Below are 23,573 nucleotides of genomic sequence, written 5' to 3'. Positions count from 1 at the left end.
TATAAAAATAAATGTTTATTCATATGGATTATGCTGATCTATAGTTATATAATTATGTATTTATGTACATTTTAGAAACTCTGGAAACTGGAGATTCCAAATATGTGGATTGGACATATTTTGTTTTGGCACTCCTGCTTTTGCGAACATGTCAGAAACAGGGTTGCTTGCATTAGTTTAGTGATACATTTACTAAAATCTTTTTTCTTAAAAATTATGCTCAGATTAATGCCCTCTTTTGAATACCATGGTGTCTTAATACCCATAAAGTATTTTACATATTAGAAAAATCAGCTAGTCCCTTTCACAATAGAGATTTCTGTTAGAATCCCATGCATAGAGATTTCTGCTAGAACTGCATGCAGACATGATTCTGAAAGTGGAATTGAACAGTTTTCCTCATAGTAGCTTGATTGTGCACTTAAAAATGGCATCCTATTTGGCTGGACATGAATGATTTCCCTAACCATAAATATAAGTGACAATAATGTGAATAATATATTACTGTAATAAAAGTTGCTCTAGTTAATATGTATCCCACAGTATGTAGCACTTGCTGTTTAAAGCAAAATTTTCCCCTGTTAAGCGTTGCTCTTGTGATCAATAATCTGTATTTTTGTGGAGAAAAAAAAAAGATTACATACTTAAATATACTAATTTCTAACTTTGAGGGTCATTTTTTTACTAAAGTAATACAGTATTACAAATATCTGCTATCTCCTATATTTTGATTTGAGGCCTCTTGGTACCTCAAGTAATGGAAATCTAAATAGCTAACCACATGAAGACAAAATAAAACTTAAAAGTGCAAAGGTGCTGTATTATTTTTGCATACATATTAGGGGTCTTTAATAGGTAACGAGCCAGTGTTGTAATGGTTTCCAATGCAGAGATGGTTCCCGCTAGGCGGATCCTCTTAATGAGGATGCCAGTTTGTCACTTGAACTCTTCATAATGTAATCATTAGGCATAGAAGAAAATAAAGTTTGAGTTGAAAAATCCAAATCTTTAGTCATTATGTTTACTAACTTTGAAGGAAGGACAAGTGAATACAAAATATCTTTTCAAAATATTTTGCTGAAAGAAAATGAATAAATTCATACGTCAGGAGTATATTATGAATCACTTTAACATTTATAGTATAACTCAAGTTTACAAGCTTTGCCTTGTGTTTTAAAGAAAACATGTAAAAGGGACCCTTCAGCAGCTGATTTTCAATGACAGAATAGTAGTTTTTATTAACTATGATAATTAGTTTGATAATTGCTTTGGTCATTTTCAAGTGTTTGCATTTGGATATCTGTATGGAAAATGTAGTCTCAAAGGCACAATTCTCCACAGAGCAATCTGTGGATCACTTTTTTTATAAGCTCTTCAGTCATTTCATCCATGAAGAATTTCATTAATGTCAGTGGGAGTTCCATGTGTGGAATGAATGCTGACTATGTGGTTGTGATTGAGAGTGATCTACATTTCTGTTTTTTGACATTAACTACATAAGGTCTGTCATGTTTTAGGGTGATGGAGAGACTTTTGAAAACTACTACAGAAAACAAAGACGGAAACAAGCCAGATTGGTGCTGCAGCCACAATCGAGCATGGTAACCAATATCTTATTAGATTTCACTGAATTGCCCTTTTACTTAAATCGTTAGTGGCACTTTTATACCTAAATGTTTTTCCCCCTTTTTTATTTAAAGCATGAAACAGTTGAAGGTTACAGAAGATATTTCAGTCAAATTGTAGGGTAAGTTGCATTTTTATTATGCTAAAACCTGTCAACTGCAAGGTCCCACCTTCATAACAGTTGTTTATCTGATCACATGAGTGGTGGCTGCTGGATCTGTGTAGTAGAAAATTCACCTGGCCTGCATTTGAATCCTTTCAGTGTAGTGTCACACGGGGACTGTCTATGAAGCTGGGTGCCAGTTGGCACAAGTTGTACTTTCCACATTGCTTGTTTGGCAGCCGAACAACATAAAGGATTTGATGCAAAGCCTGTTGAAATTCCAGTTTTGATGTGGGTACAATCTGTCTATACCTTTATGTAAAAGGTCAGAATTTGTACCTTTTGAAAAAGATTGTTGGCGACTTAACACATTTTTGTTTTAGTTTCTTCGTAGTGGAAGATCACATTTTACATGTGACCCAGGGACTGGTAACTAGAGCATACACTGATGAACTGTGGAACATGGCACTTTCAAAGATCATTGCTGTCCTTAGAACCCATTCAGTAAGTGAAAAGACCTAGTGGTAATACACTTAAATCCGTTTATTTAAAGATCCTTAGTGTATTTAAAAGTAGGATAATGTCAAAGTGAAAACTTACACTGCCAGCATTGTGGGTTTTTTGTGATTAAAAATTGCTCAGATTTGGGAGTGAGCCTGCCAACCTTTTGTTTTTCCCAGCAGTATCAGGCTGTGAGCTATAGCCGCGGGCTATTTGCATAATCCTCCACTGATTTACAACTCACAGGGTCTTCCAAACATGTTCTTAGTCCAGCAGTTTAGAATATGCAGAGTTAATCTGCTGTTATTATTGCAATCTGTCCTCATTAGTCTCAACTGACCTCTTCATTAGATCAGATTGAATAGTTCAGCACTGAAGGCACCCCCCCAACCGAAAATAGTTCCTAATTATCATTCCAAATACCCTGTTTCCAAAATAAACTCCACCAGCAAAACCCTTAGGGCTGCCACTTCAGTGTAATATACCAGAGTAATATACAAGAATACCACTACTTTCTGAAACAATTTCAAAATAAAACTATTTATTGGGCCACATCATAAATAATGGGTGTATTTGACAATGACACCATTAGTTTCCCACTCGTATTTACATTGAAATAGATTACTAAAATTGTGAAATGCTGAAATGTAATGACTTTAATTCTAAATTCAAATGTGTGTTAGTATTTTTAAGTATAATTGTACTCCTCTACTAGTGACAATTACATGTCCTGTATCTGCCCAAATGAAAACTAAACATCTGCATACTACCACCAGTTCTTCCCCTGAGATGCAGTAAAATACCATTACTGATTGTGGTTGACTGAATTTTTATCCTGATAAATTACTTCAAAATTCACCAAAGGGTCAGAGCTGGCATAATATTTAGTAAGTACTATATGTACTAGCCTTTCCCAGGCCTCCCTGACTTCAACTCGTGCAAAAATCATATGCTTAAATCATAGAGTTTGGATTTTGCCTCCATGTTATTTTAGGTGTTCTTAGATTTGAAGAATTATATATGTTTTATAGGGTATCCAGGTTGTAGCTGTATTGGCCTAGAGGAAAAGGCAATCAGGACTTGTAGAAGAGATGATATCTTTTATTAGACTCACAAAATTTTTGTTGCTGTAATTAAAGATATCATCTCTAGTATGAGTCCTGATATGTTTTATAAGTATTTTAGGAAGAGCTATAAATATTCCACATTGCAACTACTATATTTATGCTTGTTGGGAATATTACTTGTGAATGCCAAGTTAAGTTTTATTTCCAACTTCTTCTCATTTTAAAATGTGTTAGTATGGTTAAGGGGTTTAGGTTGTAGCCGTGTTGGTCTAAGGATATAGGCAGACAGGGTTCCTTGGGTGAATTTGATATCTTTTATTAGACCAACCCAAATGGTTGGAGAATAGTTATTAAGCAAGCTTTCGGGTTCAAAAACCCTTCGTTGGTGTGTGCTCTTCCAGGAAGAGCACACAGCAACTGCTGAAGCTTCCTTAGCCTGACGAAGGGTTTTTGAACCCGAAAGCTTGCTTAATAACTATTCTCCAACCATTTGGGTTGGTCTAATAAAAGATATCAAATTCACCCAAGGAACCTTGTCTGTCTTAGTATGGTTAAGTTGTTAATCAGTTTCTAAACCACATACTTTGCACGTTAGTTGGATGTTTGATTTGTAAAAATCTGAAAATATAAAGCATTAAAACATACTTAAGTTTCTTTCACTAAAAATAGGATTCTTTAAAGGTTTTTTTTAATATAATTGACCTGACAAATTTCTGATGTGTCCCCTCAGGATACCTAACCTCCTTCTTTAGTTCAAAGAAATACATTATTTTGGGGGCAACAGTATTAGGGGATGACTAGTGCTTAAATAAATATATCTTTTACTCTTTGAAGCTGTTTCTCTTTGAAGCCAAAACTTTAATATATTTATGTACTTACTTGGAGACCAAAACATGCAACTCTATGGTTAATACGTCAGTAATATATTTTTGTTTTGCACAAACTTAAGTTACATGGTCTTATATTTGTTTAAATTTCTTTAATACAAATACTCAAAATTAGGAGGTTAAAGTTAAGCGTTTAATTCCTGATAAATGTGTGGCTTACTTTTCAGACCTACTGAATAGCAACAATAAACTGCAGGAGTCAACACCTCTGATAATGAAGTTACAGTTAATTAGACACTTAACTATAGATTTTGATACTTACCATTGCACAAGCAGGCTTGCAGATGTTAGCCTAATGTTTAGTTAGTCATTGCATTTCTTTTTCTGCTAACAATGAGAAACTCTTGAAAATAACACATTATTGTTAACACTCATTATTACTGGGCCTAGTATTTGAAAGCAAATCCCTCCCGGGTACAATTTTGGAAAGCAAAAGCACATGCTTATATTTTTTAGTGAATTGGACCTTCTGTACATCACATTCACAATAGATATATCACTTCTCATATTCTAGCTTGTCTTTTCTGAGCTATATTATTTATGATAAACCCTGTAAGAATTTTAATATGAACAAAATACTGCATTGAACTGAAATAACTGAAAACAAGTACATTTCTCATATGCATACATATGAACATGTACAAACACAATAACTTAATTACAGGTATAATGTTTAGAAGTTTTAATTTACTGCATCACTAATATTTGAAAATGCATTTGCTATCTTTGGAATCACTTTTACAAAATCCATATTTCTTATTTCCAGTCATATTGCACTGATCCTGATCTTGTTTTGGAGCTGAAAAATCTGATTGTGGTATTTGCTGATACTTTGCAGGTTGGTGTCATTTTGGGCATTGAGTTAAAACACCTAGAGCAAATTCTGCCTTTGTATTATCTTTCTTAGCTTTCTTCTTCTGGCTGCTTTTGCTTAATTCTACCTTCTTAATTAGTGCCTGTGTCTACCATGAACTAACCAAATGTCTGGTTTAAATATAAATCTGTGTTTTGGTCCCAGTTTTTGTAACGAGTATAGAAACTATTTGATGGCTTTACAAATGTGCATATTCTAAAATTGTGTCTTGGAAGACTAGATGAACTTCATTGTTCATCTGTCCTAGAACTATTAGACATGTAGACACACTGAAGAAACAGATTAATTCTGTCTAGTTATGTAGCAAACTAAAATATTTAATTGGAATTTGTCACATTTTGTCAGGATAAATGTACTACTTCTGGAATAAATAGAGAATGTCACTTTTACAAATAAGTCATATAATAATTTATATAATATTTTAATAGTACTAATGCATGTAGATTCTTGTAATTTGTACAACGATATGTTACAAAATTAGATGACAACATAACTCTTCTCAAAATCTTGATGTACTATTAGATCAATTATGGTGGTATTTCTTGAATTATTTATCCTTTTTATTTTTTTTACTTCAGGGTTATGGTTTTCCTGTGAATCGACTATTTGATCTTTTATTTGAAATCAGAGATCAGTACAATGAAACATTGCTTAAAAAATGGGCTGGGTTATTCAGGTTAGTATTTCAAAATGAACAGAACATGCTTCAAATGCTCTTTCAATTAAATTTGGTTTTGTTAGTAATCATGTCTTTTTAGACATTTTTCTATCTAATTTCCATTTTTTTCATCAAGTAGTAATTTTCTAAACATTAGTTGATTCAGTACAGCCTGACTCAATGGCTAGGGACAGAAATTACATATAAACTGGTATAGGTAATCAGAAACTAGTTCAAATCTATAACACAACGGATGTTCAGTGCACATAAACCACTTTCAAAATGTCCGAAACCTGTTTAAGATAAACCTGGATGGATGGTAGTATCAGATTTAACTGATTTAGTTTAAATCAGTGTATTGAGCTTCTGTCCCAGATGCCCTCCAGACTGAAATTAACTCTCAGTCCCCCAGTATTCCAGGATGCTTCGCATCTCCCTCTAAACTCTCCCCCTCACAGAGTGAGTGGGCTAGCCTTGGCCCAAGCTGTCTGCTCCAGCCAAGCAAGGAGGCATGCTCTGCTGTCCCCTGGCTTCTGGCCTAAGCCACTGCAGGCATGTGGCTGCATTTCCAGAATCAAAAATGAATGTCTGTTCACTTGTGTATTGATTTAATCTACATAGCATAGACTAACCTGCAAAGATTGAATTGATTCAGTCTCAGGCTTTTTGACTATCTGCATTTAGCTAATAGGAGTAACGTTCTTTTGGCTAGTATATTCATTTGTATTCCTCTTGGCTAGGAACAGGACGCATTTGAAATAGGTGCTCTGCTTCCATATTTTCCTTGGATATGATTAGTGTTCCACATTCTCAGTTTTTATTTTTTTTTTTAATCTGGGAATTTTTGGGTGTTTATCTTCAAAACACAAAAACTGGGATGAACTTGGGGTTAAAGGAAGAAAAGGGAAAGAAATCAGTTTAAATCTGGGAAAAATTGGCAGTGAGGGAGGGTGGGAGTAAGCCTGGGACTAGAGAAGGGGTGGGGGGAGGACCGCGGTGCAGCCTGTCAGCTGCTTCCGGGGCTGCAGCATGGAGCAAAGTGTGGGGAGCTGTCTGGGTGCAGGGTGCATGGTGCAGGGGGGGCACGGCTCTTTTTGCTGTGTGCCTCTTGGGGGGGCTGTGGGCTGGGGGGCGTGTGCCCCTGGATCTGCACGCAGGATGAGAGCAGACTGCTGCCTGCCCTGAGCACTGACCGGGAAGAGCCTAGTGCCACCACTGGCCCCAGGCTCTTACCAGTGCTCCAGGTGGGTGGCAGCTTGCTCTCGCTGCAGCCTGCTACCACTGCAGACGGGCCATTGGTGGCACTGGGTTCCTCCCGGTGCTCAGGACGGGCAGCAGCACTGGGGGGGGGCACCTGACCCCAACTGTGGCACCTCCCAACCCCGTGGGCCCATGCCAAGCACCTGGGTGCAGCCCCCTGCCACTGAAAGGTGGGGTTGGGCTCTCCTGCCCACCCCCCCAGCAGGGCATGGGGCTTACAGCTCCCAGCGCCTGGGGCAGGGCTGAAGCTGGAGCTGCCAGGGTGCAGGTGGGACCTGCCTGCCCCAGAATCGATTCCCGCAGTCCAGCCCGCCCCACCTGGGGTCTGGGCCGGGATCCCCATGCAGTTACTCCAGGCACCTTCCCCCCGGCCCCCATGTGGCCACTGCCCCCCCGGCGTCTGGCTGGAAACTTGTGCCAGCGGAAACCAGCACAGTGGCACTTTTAGCTTACTGGGACCACCCATTTTTCAGGTCAAATCCCTGCTAACCAGCATGAGTGGGGAATGGACCATTTCCCACTCATGCCAGTTAACAGGGGTTTGACCTGAAAAATGGGTGTAAATCAGTAAAAAATAAATTAGTTAAAAAAAATAAAATCAGGGAATTTATCAGTGAAAATTGGTAAAAATAGAGAATGGGGACACTAGATATGATTTGCCAAGGGAAAAGAAAAGATAAACTTACAACTAAGGGTTATATTCTATAGTCCTTCAGGTGGAAAATGAAGTCTGTATGTGCCATAGATTTGTTTACAGTGAAAAAAACAACATTGAGCTTGAGTATATGCTAAGTAACATAATGCTAAACACTCATTGTAGACAGGAACTGTCATATTCAACACTGAGAGCTGGGCCTGGTCAAGCCTAATGTAAACCACTTGACATGAAATCCTTATCTACATTGATTGCTTAGCTGTATTCTACATCATGCATATTAAAACCTGTTCTAGGGTGACAACGTTTTTCAGTTTAAAGGAAAACAGTTTGGGTTTAGGTGGTGGATGGGAGACTCATAGTTACAGAAAGTAATAATCAAATTTGCCAAAAAGCAATTGGGAGTTATGAGAAGATAATGAAAGCAGTTCACCCATTTTAGAACTGAACCCCCCCATACAATAAGTAATTTGTGTACAATATTTGTCATTATTAATACATGTCCTGAGTTTTGCTTACTTTACTAACTCTAATTGAACAGAGATATTTTTGAAGCAGATAACTACAGCCCTATTCCTGTAGCAAATGAAGAGGAATACAAAATAGTGATTAGCAAATTTCCTTTTCAAGATCCAGAAATTGATAAGGTAAGAACTTTTATATCATGAAAGTTTGCTTAAAACCAGTTAAAAAGTCTTAGGACAGTAATGATTTTTGTAATTAAAAAGTAATTAAAGTATGACTAATATGGTAGATTAAAAGACTAAATCATTTTCATGGGTAATTATCTAGTTATAAATAAACATGAAAATTCAGACTATAGTCATTTACTCTGAAATTTTAGCGAGTAATGAAACGTATTTTGTAAACAAATTAATCAAGGTTTATTTATGAGTGTATTTTTTATTTACAATTCACTCAAGTTTTGTTGGAACATATTAAGTTTCATAAAGCACAGTTTGCACATACTGTAGCATTACAAAATGTGTAAAAGAGCTAACTTGCAGCTATTAAAACAGTAAGCAAATTTTCTACATTAATGACATCTCTGTTAGTGCCACATTGCAGGCAGGAGAACTTGACTTTACCAGTTTTCCAATTTTCTTCAGCAATGTCTTTCAAAATCATCTTCAACATAATGGTAGTTATTTCATTCTGAATTTTAGCAGAAGAATGTACTATTTATGTTTTTTCAGAATGCTCTCCAGAGTAACTTTGAATAATGATTGTTGGCCCTCCATTATCTTAAAGGTTTATGAATTGTTCAGGGTAAGACCCAAGTCCTTGAAGTTTATGATATCTTAATCTATCAGAGGCAACTCATTTAACATATCAAACTGGCTAATTTTCCCAAGGTTATTAAATAGTAACCTTTTTTTTTCATTTTTGAAGATGACACCAAAATAAAAATTGTGGCAACTGAATAATAGATATTCTGATTAAACAAATATAATCAAATTCATAATGCATTAATGTTATTGGGGAGCCAAATAAGTTGAAAGTATAGAATTTTAGATAGTTGTTTGCATGTTGGGTTAACCACATTAAGTTTTAGAACTTTCCTGATGATAGCTTGAAGGGGAGGAAGGAAGTGTTCTGTATGTCCCATTCTACAATCAACTACCTCTGCAGATAAACCCTGGCTGGCTTCTGTCTGTGACGTGGTAGAGAATGTGAATGTAGAGGTTCAACCTCTGCTGACCCTGTGCTGGAGTCCTTATAGTTGCATGTAATAGAACCCATTTTACTATTTCTATTTTTTTTAAATTCACAGTCAGAAAACAAGCATAAAACAGGTTTATAGTTAAAATGTCTGACCCATCACTGTTGGGGTGACACTGGACAAAATACAGAGGCTCCACATGTTTATTCCATGTGTTGGCAAATTTGAAGGCTGAGACGTGGCTTGAAGAACATCAGATTAAGTAACTCAGCTTTTTAGTATATGTAGATCTTTTATGAATTCTTTGTTCTTGCATGATAGTAAATCCCTTGTAGGTAATCTCAGTTATGAGTTATCATTATCCTCAAACATGGGTAAAAATTGTCAGCGTGCTGTAGTTGGGAATATTGCAGTGAATATTGCCCCTTGCCTCCTGCATGGCGTACGCCAACTCCTGGAAGTGAGGCAATGTAATTATGATAAAGTGATGCCAAGTCAGTGCCCGGAGATACTTTTAGGTGTGCATGTTGGCATGTGTTTGGCGTCACGCTAACGCAACAATATTGTCCCATCTCTAGGATTTGACAGTATGTGCACAGTATGAGTGAGTGGGTGGGGATACTTCACAGCACTGCCCTGGGCACAGCACCAAGGCAGTGGAGACATGCCCATAATTCCCTGCTCTGCTTTGAAAATCTCAATAATTTTTTAAAGTTGGGGGCAGTTACTTCCTGGATTTGAGAACAGGATATATTTTCTCTCTCTTACCATTGAGTTTCTCTCTTGCCTGTTTAGATTGAAACCGCTTTGGGACAAGAACTGTTTTTTTCTAGATGGTTGAACAGTGTCTGGCACAAGAAGATCTCAAATTTGGCAGGGGTCTCTAGGCTTTAATAAATAACTAATCATTTTGTATTTTACTTGCTTGTAAATTATTTTTAAAGTTGTAGTAGTTGGTCTGCTCACGTGTCCCTGGTCACATACAATGAAAAGTAGAAAAAGAATATTAAATTAACCTATCGTATTTGGAATTTCTTAGATTGTGTGTAATGCAAGCATTTAATTAGGTATTGAGAATCTAGAATAATTAGAGTCAGTGTTTGAAATGTAATGGCTCATTAATGTTTTGTTTCTCTAGCAGTCCTTCCCAAAGAAGCTTCCAATGTCTCAGTCAGTGCCTCAGATTTATATCCAGGTTAAAGAGTTTATATATGCAAGCCTTAAATTTTCAGAGTCACTTCACCGCAGGTAAGTTTGATAAAGCAGTGTCTGTGTGTGCAAGTGTGTACACGTGCACGAGTGTTATATGCAGGGTGGCCATATGTTCCAGTTTAGCTGGGATACTCCTGGATTCTATAACCTGGTTCCAGCTGATTGGTCAAAAGTCCCAGGCTGGAGTCCAGTGGGACAGTGGAGTGGCATGGTTCACTCAGGTGGCCAGGCAGGCACTGCTGCTGCTGTGTGGGAGCAAGGATGTGCCACGTATAGGCAGGGTGGCACTTGCTTTAGTCCACCCACCTTGCTTCTGCACAGTAGCAGCGATGTCTACCTCCCTGTTGGACTTCAGGGACTTTTAACCAACCAGCTGGGACCAGCCTACCAAATCCAGGAGTGTCCCAGCCAAACCGGGATATATGGTCATCCTAGTCATATGTATATATGTAAACACACATAAATGGAGGGGGGTTAATTCATGATATATGTATATCCATAGTTTTGCATGATAAAAAAATGTACACATTAAGATAAAATTTCAAAAAATAAATACTGAGTTAACTGTACGGAGGTTTCCCTCTGTTCTGAACTCACCACATACCAGCTTTGCCTTCTTCCTTGCCACTCCCTGCCCCCAGTAAGCTTGAAGGGGTAATGGGAAGCTAAGAGCAAGGTGCGTACTAGATGAATCCATGAAAATGGAAACGCAGGGTCTTTGCCTCAGATCTGGCTTAGTGTATGTAGAACAGGCTCTACACATCTATCCACCTGCAGCATAAGAGACTCATAGAGGCAGTAAGTTCATCTCATTCATAACAGAATGAAAAACCCTGCCATGAATACAGTGTTAATACAATAGCTCTGCATGCTATTGACTAGTTAGTGTTCTTATCCCCTAGGAATTTAGCATCCTACCTGGGAGGTTATGGAGAGGAATTTAATCCCCTCAGAGAGGCAGAGCCCTCCAGATCCTGGCAGACACCCAGGGTGTTAAGTGGTATTAAAATACATCTACAGGGGATGGATCCCCTAGATCCTAGCATACATATAGAAGGGTAAAGACCTCTCTTCTCCAAATGGTATGGCCCCACAGATTCAAACTAACAAGGAGACAGGGAGAGATGGCTGAGACACCTTGAAAAGATCAGGGTATCCCAGATGCTGACGCACACATGCAGAGGTTATGGAGAGGACCTAGATTCTGAAAGGGACATGGCTTACCACAGGGATAGGCAATTATTTGGGCTGGAGGGCTGCTTACGGAGTTCTGGTGAACTGTTGCGGTGGGGAGCGGGGGTGCTGACCCAGCCCAGCAGGGGAGGAAGGGGAAGCAATTGAGCTGTCAGGCCCTGGGCTATTTTGCCCTGGACCGACTGCTGGCATTGCTGGATGGAGTGGGTGGGGTCACCATGGAGACTGTCCTGAGACCCCCACAGGCAGGGCAAGCCCAGCTGGGTGTATGGGATACAGCCACGAGCAGGTGGGGGGAGCAGAACGGATGGGTGGGGCCAGGGCTTGGGCAGAACCACGATCTATTCCCCACACATCCCTGCCACAGGCAGTGGTTCCATGGGCAGTGGCTATACTTGGCCCCTGTCCGTGGAACTGATGCCTGTCACTGGGACTTGCAGGCAGTGGATCGTGGCTCTGCCCTAGGCCCGGCCCTACACTGCCCTGCACTGCACTTGGTTTGCTCATGACTGTTTGTGGCCCAGCAGTGTGGATTGTGATCAGCCCAACCCAGGAGCAGGGCAGAGCTTGTGCCTGTGATCCAACCCTGTTGCCCCTAACCCAGCAGAGGTGCATGCAGGCAGCCCCAGTATAGTACTGCTGCTGAGCAGCACAGCCTGACAATATGGGGCAGTTTAATCCAGTCACAATCTGTTGGGGCCACCCTGCGCTGCCAGGCTACTAGCAGACATGATGTGAACCAGCTGCAGTCTGGGATGGGGTGGGGCCGGGCCTGAGACAGAGCCATTGCACTTCTCATATGATACACTCCTCACACATACCTGTGACGGGCACCAGTTCCGCCAGACGTGGGCTGGGCACAGCCACTGCCTGTGAAACCAGTACTCATCACAGGATCATGTGGGGGAGTGGATCACGGCTTTGCCTCGGGCCTGGCCCCGGCCCCACCTGCTCAGCCTGCTCCCAAATGCTTCTTCCCACCCACCCGCAGCCATAGCCCATCTGCCTGGATGTCACACTTAAGATTAGGGTTGGCAAGCTGGTCTATTGGCTGGTCAAATATTGTTAGTTGACTGCATATTTTTGACTGGTCAAAGATTATAGTAATTTTACAAAAAACTAATGCTTTTTGTAGTTTTATTGACAGAAATGTGATTTTTTTTATTGTTGTTTGACACATTTCTTAATGGAAAATGTGTGCTTTATTAATGTATTATGTGGACCTATTGGCAATTTTTTACAATTTTTGACTGATATTTGACTGATCAATTGACATAATTTTGTTTGACTGGTCAAATACCCATCCCTACTTAAGACATGATTTTAACCAGTTACTCACCAGTTACTCACATCTTAAGTAGTTACCTGGCCATTTGTTAATGAAGTTAATGGTGTGATTAAACAAGGAATAAGCCACAAAGTTATTAAACAAAATAATGCCAACTCAACGTAACATGGTTCAAGACCCCACTTTTCCACTGTCCAAATCCAGTTTACCTTGGAGTCACTCTTGATTGAATCCTCTCATACAAAGAATGTATCGTGAAGATGAAAGCAAAGGTGAGCACTCATAACAATATTCTATATAAGCTCACCAACTCGAAAAGCTCATCAGCCCTTCAGCCATCTGAACTACTGCTCTGACTCTCAGCTTCTCCTCTGCTGAGTATGCATGCCCTGTAGGGAAGAGATCCATACATGCTAAGCACCGTGACCCCATTCTGAATGATAGCTGCTGATGCATCACAGGATGTCTGAAGCCTACCAGCCTAAACAGCATGTACCTTTTTGCTCCACCTGTCAGAAGAGCAGTGGCCATCAGGATAGAATGATTGAGACAAACTGAAGATGCGAGACACTCACTGTACACCCATCCTTCAGTACATGAACATCTGAAGTCATGCAGGAGCTTCCTTACCAGCACCCAACCTCTTGATGCTATTTCAAAGGAGACATGACTATAGGTGTGGAACAAGAGGCTGAAGAAAATACCCAACAGTGAAAAACTGGACGTTCCAGTGGGCAAGTCTTTACCACTAGGGGCTGATGAACCCTGGCAAAGGTGGCAATGTCTCAACTGCCTATGTACCAGAGTAATGAAGGAACGATAGGTTTCCCTCACTTTATGCTGTACATGCGTTCCTGGAAAACAGTGCATAACTCAAATTTGCATAAAGGGAACCCACTTTACAATGTAACAAATAGGGATTCATTCCAAGTCCTCGACTGTACTGGCCCCCAGACCCATTTCTACCACTTTTACAAGACAATTTTGGTACTCGCCAACAGCAAACAGTACACACAAGCACAGGGCACTATCATAATGGGGATGGCAACTACAGAAACACATGTCACAGACAAGCAAGGAGTACAGATCCACACAGGAGACTATATTTTCGTGTGTGTCACTCCCACAATGCACCGCACAAAGCAGATGACTCCAGGATTCCACCACACCAATTGCATAATAGTGAATTTACCTTGCATATAACGATTTTTTGGTGTAAAAAGGGTCATCGCATAAGAGCGAAATTACACATGCAGTACCCACATAAATCTAGGGAAACCTGTAATGAAGAAGTGGGGCTATACCACTGATTCAACCACCTGTAACTGCGAAACAGAGCCTCAGACTAAGGTTCCTTCCGCAGTGCCCACTGCTTAAAGACACATGCAGTGAAAAATCTTGCAAAGTACAATAAAAAGTGGTGTATGAGCTTAATTCTGGTTAGCTAACCTGATTTATCTAAATCCAGTTTAAAATAGCAGTGAAGACCAGGCCATTTAAAATAGCAGTGAAGACTAAGCCAACTTTAACTTGGGTTAGCAGCTTGGTTAAAATTTGTTAAGGATAGGCTTACATATCAGAGAGGACTGACTGTAGCTAGGGGTCTAGAGGCAGCTGGCTGATATAACGGAGAGATCACAGGGATGGCTGCCCTTTTTGCAGGCTGATCACGGCAGGGACCCCCATGCCGCTGGCCAAGGGGCCCTACCCCTCATTGATTGGTTGCAATGGCAACGGGGGATGATGTGGTAGGAGACCTACAGATCGGTGGTCACCTGGGGGACAATGATCACCAAATAATAGAATTCATCATAAGACGTCGAGTGGGTAAGGTAACTAGTAGGGTGAAAGTGCTAGACTTTAGGAAAGCTGATTTCAATGAACTCAGGCGTTTAGTCAAGGACGCACTGCAGAGTAAGAGTTTTGAAGAGATGGGAGCCCAGGAAGGGTGACTGTGCCTTAAGAAAATGATCCTTCGGGCACAGAGGGAGACGATCCCGATGCAAGGAGAAAGGGGCCAAGAGGCTTCCTTGGCTGACCAGAGAAACCCAGAGTAGCCAATGGGCAAAAAGGGGGGCATATAAAAAGTGGAAACGGGAAGAGACTACTAAATAGGAGACTACCTCCTCTGCTTGTGCTTGTAGGGAGGCAGTTAGACAGGCCAAGGCTACCATGGAGCTGAGGATGGCATCCCAAGTTAAGGATAACAAAAAATTGTTTTTTAGATATATAGGAAGTAAAAGGAAGACCCAGGGTGGAATAGGACCCCTACTAGATGGGCATAAGCAATTGGTGACAGACAGGGGGGACAAGGCTGAACTCCTCAATGAGTTCTTTGCCTTAGTGTTCCTAAGCGAGGGGCAAGACAAGTCTCTCACTGGGATTGTAGAGAGGCAGCAGCAGGGTGCCAGACTACCAAGCGTAGACCCTGAGATGGTGCAGAGGCACTTGGGGGAACTGGATGCGTTTAAGTCGGCAGACCTGGATGAACTCCATCCGAGGGTACTGAAGGCACTGGCTGACATGGCTGCACAGCCACTGGCGGGAGTATTTGAACACTCATGGTGCATGGGCTAGGTCCCGGAGGACTGGAAAAGGGCCAATGTAGTCCCCATTTTCAAGAAGGGGAGGAAGGAGGACCCAGGCAACTATAGGCCACTCAGTCTCACCTCCATCCTTGGCAAAGTCTTTGAGAAAATTATCAAGGCTCACATTTGCGAGAGCCCGGCAGGACAAATTATGCTGAGGGGAAACCAGCACGGGTTCGTAGCAGGTAGATCATGCCTGACTAATCTAGTGTTTTTTTATGACCAGGTTACAAAACACCTGGACGCAGAAGTAGGGGTAGACGTTGTTTACTTAGACTTCAGGAAGGCCTTTGATACGGTATCCCACACCATACTGGTGAACAAGTTAAGAGGCTGTGACTTGGATGACTGCGTGGTCCGGTGGGTGGCGAATTGGCTAGAGGGTCGTACCCAGAGAGTCATAGTGGATGGGTCGGTATCGACCTGGAAGGGTGTGGGCAGTGGGGTTCTGCAGGGCTCGCTCCTTGGACCGATACTCTTCAATGTCTTCATCAGCGACCTGGATGAGGGAGTGAAGTGTACTCTGTCCAAGTTTGCGGATGACACAAAACTGTGGGGAGAAGTGGACACGCTGGAGGGCAGGGAACAACTACAAGCAGACCTGGACAGGTTGGACATATGGGCAGAAAACAGAATGCAGTTCAACAAGGAGAAATGAAAAGTGCTGCACCTAGGGACGAAAAATGCCCAGCATACCTACTGCCTAGGAAATGACCTGCTTGGTGGCACGGAAGCGGAAAGGGATCTTGGAGTCCTAGTGGACTCCAAGATGAACATGAGTCGTCAGTGTGACAAAGTCATCAGAAAAGCTAATGGCACTTTATCGTGCATCAGCAGATGCATGACGAATAGATCCAAGGAGGTGATACTTCCCCTCTATCGGGCGCTGGTCAGACCGCAGTTGGAATACTGCATGCAATTCTGGGCACCGCACTTCAAGAGGGATGTGGATAACCTGGAGAGGGTTCCAGAGAAGGGCCACTCATTTGGTTAAGGGCTTGCAGGCCAAGCCCTATAAGGAGAGACTAGGGCACCTGGACCTCTTCAGCCTCCGCAAGAGAAGGCTGAGAGGCGACCTTGTGGCTGCCTATAAGTTCATCATGGGGGCACAGAAGGGAACTGGTGAGGCTTTACTCACCAAGGCGCCCATGGGGGTTACAAGAAAAATGGCCATAAGCTAGCAGAGAGCAGATTTAGACTGGACATTAGGAAGAACTTCTTCACAGTTCGAGTGGCCAAGGTCTGGAATGGGCTCCCAAGGGAGGTGGTGCTCTCCCCTACCCTGGGGGTCTTCAAGAGGAGGTTAGATAGGCATCTGGCTGGGGTCATCTAGACCCAGCACTCTTTCCTGCCATGCAGGGGGTCGGACTTGATGATCTATTGAGATCCCTTCCGACCCTAACTTCTATGAATCTATTAATGGCTGTCTGTCATGACGCCCCACCCCTTGTGGCAGTTCTCCTGGCCAATCAGTGGCAAGGGACAAGGGCAGCAGCCATCTGGAGCTCCCCTTTGTGCTGACAGCCCCCAACAGCCAGGCTGCGTCACCATGAGGACTGCTGGCTCCCTCTGGGGAGCCAGAATTTTATTTTCAGTAAATTGTTTTTTTCATGGATTTCATGGCCATTTCCTCATTTAGCAGGAAATGCCAGATTTCACAATTTTGGGAGGTTCCTAACTATAGCAGAAGTGTTGTCTTTGTCTACCTACCTTTCCCCTTTTGCCCACATGGAAAAATGTCTAAGTAGGCTTGCAGACTCTTTATGCTCAAAGCTAGCAGGCATGGCTGAGAGTGTAGGCTTGGGATCAGGTTCCCCATTAGCCTGTACTGGCAGCTCACCTACTTTGCATTTGAGAATGCAGTCTAATAAACCTTCAGCACTTTTCATCCTACAATTCCACGCTACAGTTCCACTTGATCTGTACTTTCTTGTCCAGGTCTCCTGTTTTTCTGCACTGCATGTTAGCCTATACTATTTTTGTACACTTTTGCAAATCTTTCTCCTATGCCAGCAGTTATCCAGCAGCTGATACTAATCTAAAAAAACTGTGCTGTGATGAAGAAAAGGCCATAATTTGGGAAAATGTATCCAAAATGATATTTTATGTTTAGTGGACAGGAAAGACATGGAGAGGCAGAGCAATTAGTTTGGTGTGTAAATCACTGCATTTTGCACAGTGAGTACCTTAATTACTTATTTTTTGCTGCTAAATGCTGTTTCCTTCTATCTTTACATCTGTCTACCTAGGTTATATATTAGACTGTTATTCCTGTGCCACTGGCCAGGCTGCAGCTCTGTACTAAAGAAATGTGAATGAGTGAGTGAATTTATACAGTGGCCCAGTTTAATGCACTGATAAGCACCATACATTATGCCACCAAAACCCATTTGGGTGCATACGCTAGTGTAGCATCATTGTAGATAGTGTTATGTGAGTCTTAGAGGGACACTCGAGTTGTGCTAAGCTATCCTCAGCTAAACTACAGTGAAGACATACCATGGTGGAATCTGCAATTGAACTCAAACTGCTGACCTAAATTTAAACCCAAGTTGCCTAATTTGAACTGTTGCTTTAAATTGAGTTGTATTACACAACCCAAGAGCTGAGTGTTTTTTTTCTTTTTCTCTTTTTTTTTAATGTAGCTATAAACTGAGTTTTTGTTAAAACTTAAGTATAAGTTAAGGAAAAATCTTTATAAAATACCTTTCTAATGGAAAATAAGTCAAATATTCCATTTCATAGTTTCATAGTAGCTAGGGTCAGGAGGGACCTGAACAGATCAGCTAGCCTGACCCCCTGCCACAGGCAGAAATGAATGCTGGGTTCGCAAGACCCCAGACAGGTGATCATCCAACCTCCTCTTGAATTTACCCAAGGTAGGGGCGAGGACCACTTCCCTAGGAAGCTGCTTCCAGATTCTGGCCACCCTAACTGTAAAATATTGCCTTCTGATCTCTAACCTAAACCTATTCTCCATCAGCTTATTACCATTGTTCCTCATCACCCCAGGTGGTGCTGTGGAGAACAGAGCTCTTTCTATTTGCTGATGATCTCCCCTGATGAGTTCGTAGGCAGCCACCAGGTCCCCCCTCAGCCTCCTCTTGCCGAGGCTAAATAGGTTCAGGTCTCTCAGTCTCTCCTCATAGGGCCTGTCCTGCTGCCCTCCTCTGAACTCTCTCCAGGCTGGCCACATCCTTTTTAAAGTGCGGCGCCCAGTACTGGACGCAGTACTCCAATTGCGGTCTGACCAGTGTTGTATAGAGGGGGAATATCACCTCTCTGGACTGGCTTGAGATGCATCTTTGGATGCATGACAAGGTGTGACAGCTTTACAGTCTGGCATTGGCAGCTCATGTTCATCTTGGAGTCAATAATGACTCCAAAATCCCTTTCCGCCTCTGCTTTCAAGAGGGGAACTCCCCAACCTGTATGTATGCTGTGGATTCCTTCTCCCAAGGTGCAGCATCCTACATTTGTCTACCTTAAAACCCATCCTATTCTCATCTGCCCACTTTTGTAGTCTGTCTAAATCTAGTTGCAGCCTCTCTCTCCCTACAAGTGTGTCTACCTCGCCCCACATCTTAGTGTCATCAACAAACTTGGACAATGTGCTTTCAACCCCCTTGTCCAAGTCACTGATGAAGATGTTAAACAGTGTGGGCCCGAGGACTGAGCCCTGGGGGACCCCAATGCTCACATCTCGCCAGGCTGAGTACGACCCGTCCACCACTACTCTCTGGGTGCGCCCCGTCAGCTAATTTTTTACCCATCCAACTGTGTAGGTAGTTGTCCAATTTCATTGTCCCTGCTACTCTTAAAAAAACTCAGCTTGGTTTTCATTGCTTTGAATAACATCTGTAGATTAGTCCTGAAGGCTGAAATCTGGGAGCTATTCACAGCTGGTCATTAACGTACTCAATGTTAACAAATGTAAATGATTCTCCTTCACACATTCTTAACTGATACTGTTTATAATTTACACTTACTAATGAGTACATGTTGACCTCCTGTAGCTAAATAGTAACTTATTAAACACACAAGTTACTCTTTCCTAACTGCTGTGTTGATAAACATGTCCAAAATCTAAAAATAACAGAATTTTTGCATCACTATTGAAAATAAGCTAGTGGGTAATTGGGTAGGTAAATGGGGTACTTTGTTAGAGAGGTTGTAGAAGACTCACTTTTTATTAACTCAGATCAAAACTGCTTCTTTGCATGTCAATTATGATATTTATTCCTGAAAATGTAAGCATTAGAGGCACCTTGGATATCTGTTTGATAGATATTGCACCCAGGCCAGGGTTTCACGGTTATATCTGTTTATATTATTGTCTCCAGTTGTTGCTCTTTTTGCTGCTTTTGTTGCTCTTATTATTGTCACCGGTTGTATTTAGTAATATCAGACTGTTAATCAAGGCTATAAGCAGACATTTTATCATTGAATTGTCTATTTGGAGCACTAGGTTTAGATGTGGTTCTATTGGTGGTGGCAGATCATTGATGAGGACACTAAAAAGTTAAGAATGTGCTTACATCTCCATGATTAGTAAAACTGCAACTCTGAGGTGTGGTCTGTGCTTAATTTTTGCTGGATTGTGGAAAGTCCTAACCAACATAGCTATATGGGGGGAAAAAGTGCTTGAATCTTGGGATGTAAATCCTAAACTCTAAGGGTGCCTATACATGAGCCAGGAGGCTTCTCTGACATGCTGTAATTACAGCGCATCAGAGCAGACTTGATTAATTGAATCTGCTGGAGTGTGGTAATAACAGTGCTCCAGCCAGCCTCTGCGTCTCGTGTTTCAGCATCCCCACTCTTCAGAATGGCAGCTAAAGCTTGTTCAATGAGCATTAGGTAAAGTGCCCCCACTACTGGGGGGATGCTGATACACAAGATTCAGCTGAATCCAGTACACAAGATTGGGCTGGTATGTCAGATTCACTGGCGATACATAGGGGGTGCACACGGGTGCATGTACACCCCCTGAGCATGGCGGTGTACCCTCACCTGCGGGGTGTATTTGGGTGCACCATCGCCGCTGACACCACCAGTGACATCTGTGGGCAGTCAGTGATCGCCACCGATGCTGCTGGCGGTGTCTGCAGTGGTCACCAACCCCTGGTGCTCACCTGTCTCCCCACCCCATCACCGACAGCGCCAGCGGCATCTGCAGGGGCTCCCCGCTTACTGCTCCCGTGCTCCTGCCGCCATGCCCCCTCAGCCGCCGGGGTACACGTCATTCATGGTCAAATTACACCCACAAACTGACCCAGCACACCAGCCCCATGTTGGATCCGGTGAATGGACTGCCCCCCACCTCCTCCCCTCAGGATCTGGCCCACAGACTGGCCCTATGCCATGGGGCTAGAAGGTTGAGCAATGCTGGTCCTACAGTATTTAATTAAACTGTGGAATTGTGGCCACAGAATGTTACTGCAGATACCACTTAGGAAGAGTGAGAGGTGTGGGATGTTGCAATGAATTTTGAATTATAACAGTTGGGTTATTTTCAATGATATTAGCGACAATAACAGCATTTATAATATTGACATGAATGTTGCTATCTATTATTTATAATAATTTATAACAACGTTGATATTTATTAATGATCAATATATCAGTTATATTACACAATATGAATGATCAGCTATAGTAGTAGGAATTATAATAGACAATCCTGACAAAAAGGCACCATCAGGTTTTAAGGCAATGTTTTCCTTGAGAGATTAGGATGAGAGATGTTTGCGGGGGACAAGTTTTCCCACATCTGCCAAGTGGTAGGTTCCTTGCACCAGCCTCTGTAGTGTTTGGTACTGGCCTCTGCTGTATGGGATGTTTGGTCTGATTTGGTTGGGAAATTCCTAGTTTCCTTTTCGTTAAAAAACTTAATCAATGATGACAGTGCTAATGAAGATCGCTTCTGTCCCCCAGGCATTTTTTAGACCAGTCTTTCATTTCCAGTCTAGTGGAATGATCCAGTCTAGCAATGATCTTGGAAAAACCTGAAACAGCTCTTGAAGAAAAAACTTGACTGTAATGGTCTGCTAATAGAAATCCCAACTAATCACCTTGTTTTAAAGTTAGGTTAATGTCCCCATGCCTTCAGAGTTAATGTCCTGATGCCTTCAAAGTATTAACGAGGGTGTTAGAGGAATACTGTACTTTTGTCCTTGTCCTGAAGACATATTCAGACATGGACTTACAAAGAACTCATGACAGAGTAAAAGGAGGGGGAAGACTTTCCACACTGTTCTGTAGTAACTGCCTGATTGCATGCTCTTACCCTCTGGCAAATGGAAACTAAGCTAGAGTAACTTCCCCTCTTTCATTGGGGGCTGTACTTAATTGGGGTAAGGATGGGCATGCAAGCCATTATTGAAGAGCAGTGGATGCATGACCCTCACCCCATTTTGTGCTACAAGAAATAATTAATATGGTCATGCTCTTAGTTGCTCTAATTATACTGAAACTTGGAGTGAATTTTCTTTAAGTATTTAATCAAGTCAATACATGTCATTTATATAGACTTTGTAAAATATGGAGATATTTCCTTAGCTCTCACTTGCTTCTGAAAACCACATCTTGCCTTAATGTGACAGTGAGGAAGACACCTGATTTCTTCATTTCTACAAATGAGATTTTTATGAGAACAACAGGTTATCTATCTATTAATGGGATCGTGTGGCCTGAACTTTCAATACCACATAATACAAAGTTAACCAATGCCTTTGCTTCACAGCCACTAAGAGAAGTGTTCCCAGAAGCTTAGAAAGCTATAGGGCAGGAATGCAGTGAGTGTCCAAGTAATCCAGGTTTTTGGTGGTGTTGTTTTTAAGCCCATTTTATAAAGTTATCATTTGGGATCTGGTGAATGTGAAGAAACTATAGCATAGTCATGAGTTTATCATGCTGAGAATGGAGAAAGGAAGTTAGCTGCTAGTCTGCAGTCAGACAGAAACCAGGGCTGGGTAGCACCTGAGAGACTAACTTATTCAGAAAGGCATAAACTTTTCTAAGCAACATCCTACTTCATTAGTTGCTATGAAAAGCAGAGAGTCCTGAAACAATGGGAAGCCTAGATTTAGGTTCTGTTTTTGTATATGGATACAACATTCAAATATGAATAGAGAAAAATATAGAGAAAGTGTCAAAGGCTGAACTTCGGAGGCACTAGGGTAGAGATGTGAATAAGGCATTTGACAGATTTGCCAAGAATGCAAAGGTAAAAAGATGCTAAGCAGTACTCTGTGTTTTTTAATTTTTAGCCTGGGTTTAACAGTGTCCTAAATTTTGTGTTTCAGTTCCACAGAAATAGATGATATGCTTAGAAAATCTACCAATTTGCTGCTAACCAGAACTTTGAGTAGTTGCTTACAGAACCTGATCAAAAAGCCTCACATAGGTTTAACAGAGGTAAGTCATAACACATAGCCCAACACATTTTTAATGTAGTCAGTTCTCACACATATGTATATTACAGTATTTAGCCTTACAAAATGAAGCTGAATGCGATTTACTTAGTTTTTAGATGTATGTTTTCTGAGCATATATTATCCTTATCTTACATTTGCATGCTAAGAAACCTCATTAAATACATTGTTTGTCATTAAACTGCTGCCAAAAGCAGCATGTGCTCAGTACTGGAAACCAACTATAAAATTGATTAAGTGCAGCTAACACAGAGCATGTCTATAAAATACATGGCTCATATTGGGCAAACATGCTGATGGAAACCCTTCTTTTGTGTATGTGTCCCTTAAAAAAAAGGGCAGGTGTTCCTTCTGCAGGGAACTGGTACTGGGCCTGGAGGTATTGCAATACCAGGCCATCAGGGAGAGGGCCAGAGCTATCCCTGACAGTCTCCCCTTGGTACCAAAAATGTTACATTTGATCTTAGTCAAAAAGGCTGAGATGCTGATGGGAACCTTTTATACAAGTTTTATTAGAAACGCACTTATCACCCTGCACTTACAAAGCTACATGTATTGAAC

General features: G+C 41.6%; 1 protein-coding gene across 6 annotated transcripts in view; it reads left to right on the top strand.

The window, feature by feature from the left end:
• EXOC6 (exocyst complex component 6) overlaps window positions 1-23,573 on the top strand; it is a 161,383-nt gene that overhangs the window by 47,731 nt on the left and 90,079 nt on the right. For 4 of the 6 annotated variants that reach the window (XM_059729978.1, XM_019484237.2, XM_059729977.1 and 1 more), the window contains exons 9-16: window positions 1,518-1,601; window positions 1,701-1,747; window positions 2,113-2,233; window positions 4,951-5,022; window positions 5,637-5,734; window positions 8,173-8,278; window positions 10,433-10,542; window positions 22,884-22,995. In XM_059729978.1, coding sequence (XP_059585961.1) covers window positions 1,518-1,601; window positions 1,701-1,747; window positions 2,113-2,233; window positions 4,951-5,022; window positions 5,637-5,734; window positions 8,173-8,278; window positions 10,433-10,542; window positions 22,884-22,995 — 750 coding nt within the window. The remainder of the gene's footprint in view (window positions 1-1,517; window positions 1,602-1,700; window positions 1,748-2,112; window positions 2,234-4,950; window positions 5,023-5,636; window positions 5,735-8,172; window positions 8,279-10,432; window positions 10,543-22,883; window positions 22,996-23,573) is intronic. The other 2 variants (XM_059729979.1, XM_019484236.2) reach the window with 1 other exon arrangement.

This window comes from Alligator mississippiensis, chromosome 6, assembly GCF_030867095.1.
Source record: "Alligator mississippiensis isolate rAllMis1 chromosome 6, rAllMis1, whole genome shotgun sequence".
NCBI lineage: Eukaryota > Metazoa > Chordata > Crocodylia > Alligatoridae > Alligator > Alligator mississippiensis.
The sequence above is the reverse complement of the archived record's forward strand: the minus strand, read 5'-3'. Positions and strand labels throughout refer to the sequence as shown.